General features: G+C 52.8%; 1 protein-coding gene across 1 annotated transcript in view; it reads right to left on the bottom strand.

Moving 5' to 3' along the window:
• Positions 1–1,787, bottom strand: part of LOC123030181 (myogenesis-regulating glycosidase-like) — a 13,263-nt gene extending 11,476 nt beyond the window's left edge. The window contains exon 1 of the mRNA XM_044443866.1: positions 9–1,787. Within this exon, the coding sequence (XP_044299801.1) occupies positions 9–1,787 (1,779 nt within the window). The remainder of the gene's footprint in view (positions 1–8) is intronic.
• Between the last annotated feature and the right edge of the window lie 9,148 nt (positions 1,788–10,935).

The raw sequence follows: 10,935 nt of genomic DNA, 5'->3' as shown, positions 1-10,935 counted from the left end.
GGAGCCACGAGGGCCTCGTGGAGCCTCGTGAACTTCAGGGCGATGTCAACGACCTCTCTGTCGTACAGCCAAGGCGGGATGGAGAACTGCATCGACGGCATGAAGGCCGACAGCTCCAGCCAGCGGATATAGAGCTCTCGGTCTGGGATTTCCACCGCACCATCGGTTTTGTTGGGAAAGAAATTTCCACCGATCATGTCAGGTAGTATGAAAGGGTATCCTAAAAGGCCAATAGTCAACACGGTAGGTATCAAGGACTTTAGTCCAAGCTCATGCCCCCAAATTGAGTCCCGGTCAATGATTCGGACAAAACAGGCAATATCCTGGGATCGGTAGCCAACCCGGACCTCAGCCAGCTCATAAAAAGGAGCGGCCATTTCTGCATACTGCCTGGACCAGGTGCTGGGGTCCAGTAAAGGTTGGAAGCTGCTGAACTGGTCAGGCAGGTAACATGTCTCACCAGCATCAAACTTGAAGGATGAGATGTGATATTTTGAGGAGAGCTGCCTCAGGTGGCTTTGGAACCAATCCCTGGCTGAAGGGTTGGTGAAATCCAATATGGCGCCAACGCCGTTCCACCACTCGACCACGGCTGGCAATGTCCCCGTTGGCTCTGTGACGAAAAGTTGTCGCTTTATCCCCACCTCAAAGTTTGGGGAATCTGCATGTACAAAGGGGTGCATCCAGAGAGTGACATCAAACCCATCTTTCTTCAGCTCTTCAAACATCTCCGTCACGTGAGGGAACTTTAGGGGGTCAAAGTCAAAGTCACCATAATTCTGCATATACATATCATCTATTTCGATGTGGCTGTATTTGAAATGGTGCTTCCGGATGGTTCGGGAAAATTCTAGAAGTTTATCCTGGTCAATCTCCTTTTTGTACATGGCCCATGTTGACCAGATGGGCAGCGTGAACATTTTTTCGGAAGGCACCTTCATGGGTTTTTTGAAATAGCTCTGCGCCATGTATTTGTGGATGGAGGTGACATCGGAACCTATGCAGACACGGTAGCTCAGTTCTGGGAAAGGCTGCTGCCCCAACGGCGGCTTGTAGGGAGAATCTTTGTACCTGGCTTGGAAGACGAGGGACCTTTCCGTGGCGTTGAACCCCAGGTGAAAGGGCACGGAGTCATTGATCTTGATGGCCGCTGCCTTGGAGGAGAGCCAGTACCTCTCCAGGATGCCCCCAAAGCTGTTCCGGAACGAGTACACGTCGCTGGTCACAAACGGCATGGGCTCCTGGGAGCCCGGCAGCCGGATCGGCCAGTGCTGCACACTCATCTCACAGCCGCCGTACCAGTGGGCGTCCCCCCAGAACATCTTGTGCTCCACCACCGTGTCTGCTGCAAACTCTCCCCAGCTGAGGGAATAGCACCTCCCCACCCCCTTGGGCTCATCCGTCCGGATCACAAAGTTAATCTTCCCTTTGTCTGTTCCGGTGCAAGTCAAAGTTCGGCCTCCCTCGGAACAAGACTTCAGGTCCAGGATGCCCGACTGGAAGGCCAGCTTGAAGGCCTCCTCTCCCTTCTGGCCTTTGATGGTCAGCCCATCCTGCCGGAGATCCAGCCGCTCTACCTGTATCCTGAAATCTGTCTTCCTTGGAGCAACCCTGAAGCAGCACCCAGCCACCACAGCGAGGACAAATCCTGCCCCTGCTAGGAATGCAGCTGCTCCGAGGTGAAGCTGCTGAGATGGCCCCGACCCTGGGCTGCATTCTGCTCTGGGGGTCTCCACCTTTGGCCCCCTCTTTCCTTTCTCTTGTCGATGGAAGGGCTGAGTGTCCATGCTATCCCAGATCTTGTAGCTGCAGCCTCCAAGAGGGACCGCTGTGGCCGTGTGTGCTGCCTCCTGCAGGCTCTGAGATCTTCACGTATGGGTCACTGCGTCAGGATACAGGGAAACCACGAATCTCAGCCAAGATTAATTTATATCATGAACGATATTTCTCCGAGGTGGCTCTCCATGCACAGAAGCTCTCATTGGCCGGTGACAGTGACCTCCAGATGGCAGCCACACGCGACTCTTCTGACCAGAGGTTATTATGCAAGCAAATGTCCCCGGCAGGGAGAGGCCAGTCCGCCTCCGTTGAGCCTTGGCCAAGTTGTGGGGGAAGGGACAGGAGCACATAAATAGCCTTGCAGGGAAAGGTCCTGGGAGCCGGACGCAGGGCGACGGGAACGCACGCGGGGAAAGGCTTTGAGGGTGGCATTTCTCCGGAGCCAGGAGAGCCCCCTGGCAGAGAAGCTCTGGGCACCAGGCGCTGTCTGTGGCGATTCTCTTGGCATTTTCCACACTCGGTATTTTCTTTGCTGCAACAATACACTAGGGAATCTCTCCTACGCGGTTTGAGGTACCTGTTCAGGAAATTCGCATTGTACCGAGCATGCCTCATGCTAGACATGTGCATAGTGGGCGTGTGTGAGCGGAGCCGGCTGGAGCCGGGGGTCAGACTAGATGGCCCGGGAGACCCCTTCTGCCTCGCTCTGTTTCTATGCTTCTGTGTTAGCACAAGCCACTGCGTGTGTGTTTCGTACACATACGGGAAGTCCCAAGTCTGATATGAAGCATCTTCGGGTCGGGCAGGAAAAAACTCTGCCAGGAAGCCAGGTTGCTGCCAGTCTGTGCTGGCAAAGCAAGATGGTCCAGAGGGCTGGCTCAGTAGAAGACAACTCCCCATGTTTCTCTCTGCATAGATTGGTGTGGTGGTTGCAGAAAAGCGTGAGCGGTTCTGACAACCCTTCCCCACCCACACACACCCTCCACACCAATTCACCTAGGCGTAGCGGGAAGGGCTCCAAATGGATTGTCTCCCTTACATTCGTTTCTGAAATAATCTTTTGGTACTTATGGAACCTTCAAGGTTACTCCAACCTGGCACCGTTGCTCTATTCTTTTTGGCGTTCAGGCAAAGACCTTTTTATTTTCCTGGTAATTTAACAATTAATTGGTTTTATCCTTGTTTTTATCGCTATTTTTAGATGCAGTGTGCTGTGCGTTGTTGTTGTTATGGTTTTTGTTCTTTGTAAGCTGTCCAGAGACTTTTTTTTAGTAATGGACAGCACAGAAAAGCTTTCAGTTAATAAATAGATATATCCTTCTTCATGGGGATGGCGTTATTTTGGTTCCAGTGAGTGCTGGCACTCAGAGACACGTATGTACAGTTGGCACCCTCAACAAAATTTGCCGTGGGGATGGTCCAGTTTTGGGTGCTGCAATGCCCTCTTTCAGGAAACTCAGTTCCATCCACTCTCCTGCTCCCAAGCTCCTCCTCCTCAATTAACACTCACAATTGCACTGGACACACTAAATCCTAGGGTTTTTTTTGGGGGGGGGGATTCCACCCTTGTTTTCCCTCCTACATGGAATGTGCACAATGCCTGCTCCCGCCCGTGCATGGATGTTTTATATTATTGATTTACCTATTTGTTTACAGCTTTTATAGACCATCCATCTACTGGTGTCTCGGGATGGTTTACAACGAGCAACAGATAAAATGGCACAACTTCCAGTAATTTAATAATATAAAACCACATTAAGACTGATGAAACATTAAAATAATGGGAAAATTAAAAGGGTTTTGCCTGGCACCAAAAAGAAAGAAGTGCTGGTGCCAGGTGAACCTCTCTGGGGAGCAGGGGCCACCACAGAGAAGGCCCTGCTCCAGATACTCCCCCTCCTAATCTCCTTCAAGGAGGGCTCCCGGGGCAGGGCCTCTGCCTCAGATCTCAAGAGGTGCGGGGCGTGTAGGGAAGGAGGCGCCCCTTCAGGTATCCAGGATCCAAGCCGGTTAGGGCGTCACAGGTCATCACCAGCACCTTAACGTGGATCTAGCCTGATCCTGGCACCTTCTGTTCTGAACCGACTGGAGTATCCAGACTGCTTTCAGGGCAGCCCCACGTAGAGCGCGTCGCAATAATGCAGTTGTGGCTCCATGGGAATGGAGCTTGCTTTTCGGGCGCATGCCAGGTTGCCTGGTGCAGCTGGACCAAATTATGCCCTGGAGGCAGGAGGCAGGAGAGTCAGGGAAAACAGCGACACAAGCAGCACTTACAGGGGCTGTTCTTTGTGGCCTCCACCAAGCCCATCGCGAGGAGGCCTACAAAACCCGCATGGAGGAAGCTGCGGCGGGGTTATTTGCTCTTCCCCGGGATCGCTGGGAATGAATGGGAGAGTCGGGCCATGTCGCTGGCCCTTGCACACCCGTGTCTGACCCAGCTCCTCCCTTGGAGCAGGAAGCCGGAGGCAGGCAACACGCCACCTGGCCGCCCTTCCCGCTGCTCCTTAGCACAAGGCGTTGTGCTCCTCCCGGGTAGGTGCCTGCACACCGCTTCTCAGAGAACGGGCAGCCCACAAGCAGGACATCACAGGGAATACGAAAAGTTCCCAGGCTGCAATTCATCCTAGTTCCTGTAGGTGGCAGTAAGAGAAAGCAATTCTGCCCCCTACCCGTTGCACCCTGGCAAGGAGCCACAGTGGTTAGTGGCTCCCCCTGGGGGGCTGGCTGCTTGCCTTCTTTCCCCACACTCTGCCCTCTGGCTGCTGCACTGGAGGGGCCGTTGCAAAGTTTTCATCCCTTCAAAGAACACGAGCCGAATGCGCAGGAGCTTTTTTATTTATTTTATTTATTATTTATTAAAACATTTTTATGCCGCCCCATTTGCCGAAGCTTTTTAGTCTTTTACTCTGTCTTGCACACTTGGGGGGCTGAAATGTCCCGCCCCGTCTGGGTGATGTCCAGGGAGTTTCTTGCTGCCCTTCCCCTCTGGGTTGTCTTGGCAGCTGCCAAAAGGCAAGTCAGCCATTGGACCAAAACTGTGAATGATTTGTGCTCTCAGAAAGGAGGTGATCGGTGAAAGACCCTCAAAGTTTTACGTTCTTTACCTCCCCTTTTTTTTCTTTTCTTCTGGTCCTGATTCTTCTGAAGGTTAGTTCACATTTCCAACGTTACCTGAGCAATTTTACCACCTACCTGAGGGCTCATTCAAATCTTCAGGAGGGTGGGAAAACATGGCACACTCCCTTTTTAGGGGAGCCTTTAGCTGTCGAAACTCTGCCTCCTCTAAGAAGCTGGGGTGATGGGGATCCATATGTTTTTTTCAAAGGGACATAACCAGACATGCCCTTGATGATGAACGAAGCTGCATTTCCTTCCTGAAGATGATACTCTCTGGGAGCAAGCCAGTCAGGCTGTGAAAGTACACAACTGCACATTTGTGCAAGTCTGCCTAAAAAAATGAAAAAACACAAATATTTGCTAGAATAGCTGATGTTAATGTCCTTTTCAAATAGCTTATCCGTCTATTTTCTTTATTTCTGTAATACATCTTTGAAGTATTTCAGGAGATGCTTCTATTTCTGTACAAGGGGAAAGGAATGGAAAGCAACACTTCAGAGACAAAAGGAAAAAATGACTCCAGCTGCACCGTTTATGAGCGCTGGTGTGTTGTCACGCACACCTTGCGTTCTGCTGCACACGGCGCAGTCTGACCCGACCCGACCCGTGGGGCAAGACTGGAAACCTTTTCACCATTTTCAAAGCTTTCTGGCAATGCTGGATCACCATGCTGGATATCTGTTATTTATTGTTTGCTTTTATATCCTGTTCGACAGCCATGCATTGCTTCCAGGACAGTTTACAGAAAAGTGCACGCACGATGTATATTCATACTTTTAAATAATCCAGACCAAGACTGGAACTGTAAGTGCATTTATCTGAGAGCAAAGTCTCCCAGAATCAGTGGGGCATCCAAGGAGACACGAACAGGGGTGGGTTCTAAGCTGGCTGCACTTGAGTCCCACTGAAACATGAAAAGCTGAGCACAATGTAAGGAGCCCGAATGATTTCAGAGCGTAAGAAGTGCCTAGCTCCACCGTAACTTCACTTACCTCCTGCTCAGCAAATGTATGTCAAATGTCAACATTTTATTGTTAGCACCTGGCTCCTTCTTTCCTTCCACAACTTTTTGAGGGAGGGTTCTGGGGAAATACTGCTTCTTACTTTTGGGCCTCAATTGGGACTCCATTTATTTACAGAAATCTGCATAAATCGGCCACTGCAAACATGAGGATTTTTCATTTGTTGCCTTTCAAATTCTTGTGGTGTTTTGGCCTCCCCTTTTAGCATTACACCCCCCAAAAGAATTATCAATGGTGAAGGAAAAGCCAGCAAAATTAAATGAAAACAAATACTCCAGCAAATATTTCTGGTGCGTTTCAGAGAAACTCTTTATTGAGGGGAACCTATTGGCGCCTCTCAATATAACTGCTTTTGTGCTACTGCAGATCCATTTCTCAATCAATTTTGAGAAACGTCACAGTAGAATGAATCCATTTGTTCATTTCAATTCCTTTCCAGTTCACATTTTCCTAAACTAAAATCCACTTTGACCCAAACATTGCGAATTTTTTATTTGCATTCACATGAAAATCTGCCTATGCCTTTGTGCGTATTCCTCCTAATGCATTTTCTGTATGCCATATGGGCTAATATAGATATTTTGCAAGTAATCTCCCCACACAATGGATGCCAATGTTATTTTCACCCATACGTGGCTGTCATGTGTCCAGTCCCTGGCTTCCTTTGTAAACAAGCCATCCAATCATATTTATACTCAATTATTTTTATTGTTCAAGCAAGCATTCCTTCAGACTAGATACAGCATCCTCACAGAGCTAAAAGAGACAGCCTAGGAAAGCCCTGAGTAAAAGCATTTTGTTAGCTTTAGCTGGTTCTCTCCTGCTCTTGGATGCGCACTTTAAAATGGTGAGGAGCTTTGGGCGTGCTGGAGAAGCCGAAAGCCATGCTGTGTGGCCGGGCTCTCTCCCTGGGCCTCTCCCCCGAGCAGGATCACCCAAAGCGGAATGGTCGAAGCAGGGGCACCAGGCTAAGATGCACCCACCATCTTCAGGAGGATTGGTCACACCAGGGGAAGAGAATAGTTGCCCCGCTTGTGGTGGGGTGGAGAAGGGCAGCCCCTGAGCAGCCGCGGGACTGAAGACGATCGCTCGCAGGGGACGGCAGTGATGCTCAGGCGAACTCTGAGGAACTGCTGCATGGAGGAAAGCAGTGGGAACCACTTCTGCTGTGCTTGGAGGCCCCGTGATGGAACAACCCAGAAGGAAAGAAGGGAGGGTACCAGAGGGCGAGAGACTCCCAGGTCGGAGGACACGCGGCTAGCTGCTGGCTCAGAGCACAGGGCAGGCGAGTGCGAATAGCCGTGTTGCAAACCGCACAACGAGGTCAAAGCTGAGAAGAAGTCCAGCGTCCGACGTGCACAGGGGTGAAAGGAAAGTCCGGCACTGCACAATACGCGCAGCTGGAACAGCAGAAGTAGGAATCAAAGAGAACGGACCGTGCAAAGAAGCAGATGAAGGCGAGTAGGAGGGTGGCGACCCGGAGGAGGGCCTCCTCTGCAGTGGCGCCCCGACTGTGGAATACACTCCTCAGAGAGGCTTGCCTGGCGCAGATGCAATATCCGTTTTGGCATCAGGGGAAAACTTTTCTATTTCCCCATCATTTTAATGTTCCGTTGATTGTAACTGGGGTTTTATTTTTTCACATTGCCGGATGCTGTGGTGCTTTGCTTCATTCTACTTGTTTTTTACTGTAAGTCGTCCCGAGATGCTAGCGGTGGGCAGGTTAGAAAAAGCCTTTACGAAATAATTTAATAAATACACGGAGTGGTTAGATTTGCGGTACTTGCGAAGAACAGGCTGAGCTGGACTGGAATGGGGCATTTTCAGCCAGACAGACGCAAAGTGTCTTACCCGGGAAGTGAACGATTCGGAAGAAATGGAGTGGCTCTAACATCAAGGCGAAGGTGTAGCGCAAGCAGTGAGGGGCTATCAAACAATGTCCAGCCAGGTCAGAGAAATCGGAATTCTTGGATCCAGGTGGCTTGTTTCCGCCAAGAGCACCTGGAGCTGCGTGGCCCCACCCCTCGAGCACCTGGCCAGGAAGGGAATCTTGGCCGCGGGCTTGTCTTCTGGGTCCAGGTCGCCCATCCTGGGAGGAGCCAGGAAAGTTCAGAGCCGCACCTGGGAATCTGGTCTGAGGAGAGCGAGGCCACGGCTAGCGAGAGCTGGGCAGGAAAACCTTGGTTTGAATGCAACTTTGAAAAGTGTGTTTAGAAAGCAGAGTCCGTTTTGATTTTGGGGAACGGTAAGCCGGCGTGGTGTGGTGTGGTGGGCTGTGGCCGGGAGTCCCGGGTTCCAGCCCCGCTCAGCCATGGAGTTCCCTGGTTGACTTTAGGCCGGTCACAGGCTCTCAGTCCAACCTACCTCACAGGGTTGTTGTTGTGAGGATAAGATGGAGCGGGGAGGACCGCGCAAGCTGACTTGGGCTCCTTGCAGGAGGAAAAAGAGTGCAATGAGAAGGTAACCATGAATTCGTTAGGTGCCCAATTTTGTTTTCCATGCAAAGATCGGAAAGGAGAGACAAGGAGTCGGTCGAGGGTTGGCAGGGCTGCTTCGGAGGGCGTCTGCTCTTCCTCCTCCAGAAGTGACCCCAACAGGCAGGCCCCACTGGCTGGTGGCCGTTCGAGGACAGCTGGCCCAAACTGAGGGGCCAAAGGGTTTTCTCACTTCCGCACGCGGCAGGCACTTTTAAAGGGGGCGTCCAGGATAAGGTGTGCAAGCACAGGCGCCCCGGAGCATCTGGCTTCTGGGCCGAGCCCTTGTCCTCTTGCAGACGTTACTGGCGGATTGTGGGAAGGCCAGGAGTGAAGGTGCTTGTGACCAATCCATTTTCCGCCGGCCTCTGCCTGACTCCCGCCCACAGGGCCCACTGCTGCCGCCTTTTCTAAAACAAGCGCACAGGGTGAAACCGGCCCAAAGAGAGTCCGCTGGGGGCATGCAATCAAGAGCACATTTGCGATGCATTCGGACACGGAGGAAATGCGTGTCGCGTGCAGGCAACCCCCAAAGGGGCGACCAAGGCGGAGTCTGTACAAGGTGCTTTTGCAAGCTGTCAGCACGTGCACGGTATTGGCTGGGGGGATTGGGGGGTCACAGGGGCAGTTTGCTAGAGGCTCATGACAGTAACACAATAGGGGATGAACACAATACGGAAGCAAAGAGCCTTCAGGAAGGGCGGGCGCTGGCATCTCCAGGGTGCGCCCCCAAAGGAGGGCCTTCCAGGACGGGGACGTGAGCATGTCTAAGGGGCCCCGGGAAGCCGGACCTGCAACATGGACTCCTGGCCAGATCAGGAGCAACACAAAGGGAAGGACTTCTGGACAGGCAAACGCCGAGCGTGCCTGAGAGGGTCCCTCTGGAGGACAGGCAAGCAGCTGGCGTTTCTAAGATGTGCATCCCGGTTGAAATGATCCGGCGGCACCTGCTCCCACGGAGGCCCTGGAAGGAGGCCGCTGTGCTGCTGGCGAGCCAGAGCGGCCGTCCCCTGAGGCAGCTCCATGCACCCCTGTGCACAGGCCGCGGGCAACTTCCTGCCCACTGCAAATCGGGATCAGCAGGAAAAGGGAAGCCCCCCGCCAGGGAGGCTGGGTGCCACCGCCTCCCCCTCCTCCTCAGAGGCCTCGGAGGATGCCTTGGCCCCCTGCCAGCTCCCAGCAGCATCCCTGCCAACAGTCCAAGCTGCTTAGCATTCTCTGTCACTATTCAAAGATCTCCGCTTCTAATGAGCTGCGCCCAAGAGCGTCCCGCTCCATAACCGTTGGGCTCTGCCTCAGAAGTTCGCCTCCATTAGCAGTTGGAGACCGTTGCTGCTGCAGCGGGAAGGACGGGCAGGCGCGGCTGGAGCCTCCTCGTCCCCCTCGTTCCTCCCGAAGAAGAGCCCTGTGATGCTCGGAAGCCCCCGTCCCCTCCCAGCCGCAGGGGTCACTTCCAGAACAGGCAGCTCCTCCGCAGCCTCACATCCAGCTCCTCGGGAAAAGTGGGTGCCTTCATTTGGAGGTGTCCGCGTGGCTTTCTCCCTGCGGGCATCTGATGCCTGATGCTCCCTTTGGCACCAAAACAGGGGGAAAAACTTCCTTCTTGAAATTGCGTGCTGGTCCTTTCCCATCTGTCCTTCCCATTCCCATTCTTTTGGATCAAAGGAACCAAAGCAACGTCCGCCTGGCAATCCAACCCGTCGGAGGCTCGGTTTTGCTCTCAGGACGGGCTTTGTTGGGAGACAATGGCGCTTTTAAAGTGGGGGCTAAGTTGGCTGTTCCTGCTTCCCTGGCTGCAGGGTAAGTCTAATTTTGCTGCTGCTTCTTTTAGCTTGTTTTTAATATGTTTTTCTCCTGACCAAGGGAATTAAGCATAAATGAAGCATTTCCCACTCCTGGAAAAAGCCCACGCTTGCCTCCCGTGGCAGATCCAGATCCGTGCTGCTTTTGCTGCAGCACTGGCTCTCCCGGCAACGCGAGAGATCTGTAGGCACGAATCTGTGCTGGCACGAGGGTGGCTGTCCAGGGTCATCTGGCATGGAGGCCTGCTTCATCCTGGGGAATCTGGGGCCTGCGAAGGTTATGCAAGCCATGAAGAGGGACACACTCGAAGCAACAGAGTGAGGCTGGCGGGGTGCTAGGAGCTGAGCTCCACACCCAGCCCTGCTCCGTCGTGAAACATGGGCCGGCTTCGGCGAATCGCTCGTTCTCAACCTGGCCTACCTTACAGGAATGTTGTGATGCTAAAAGAGAGGGAACTACTCTGTAGGCAGTGCAGAGCTTCTTGGAGGAAGGGTGGGCCGACTGTCATAAAAGAATCTCTCTGATGCCACACGGCTCCTCCGGCTGTTAAATGGGAGGGAAGCTTTCCTGGGTGTTAACCATTTAAGAGCTGCACAGATGCAACTGGTCCTTTCCAGGCTGGGACGGGGTGGTGGGGCTCATTCCTGGCAGAGTCGTAATGGGCCAGCATGGTCTCAGTAACACGCTGGGGGGGCGGTGACCGTGGGGCAGTGGAGGCAGCCCTGCTGCCATCTTGGTTT

This window comes from Varanus komodoensis, unplaced genomic scaffold (assembly GCF_004798865.1).
Source record: "Varanus komodoensis strain SLA01 unplaced genomic scaffold, ASM479886v1 scaffold43, whole genome shotgun sequence".
NCBI lineage: Eukaryota > Metazoa > Chordata > Lepidosauria > Squamata > Varanidae > Varanus > Varanus komodoensis.
The sequence above is the reverse complement of the archived record's forward strand: the minus strand, read 5'-3'. Positions and strand labels throughout refer to the sequence as shown.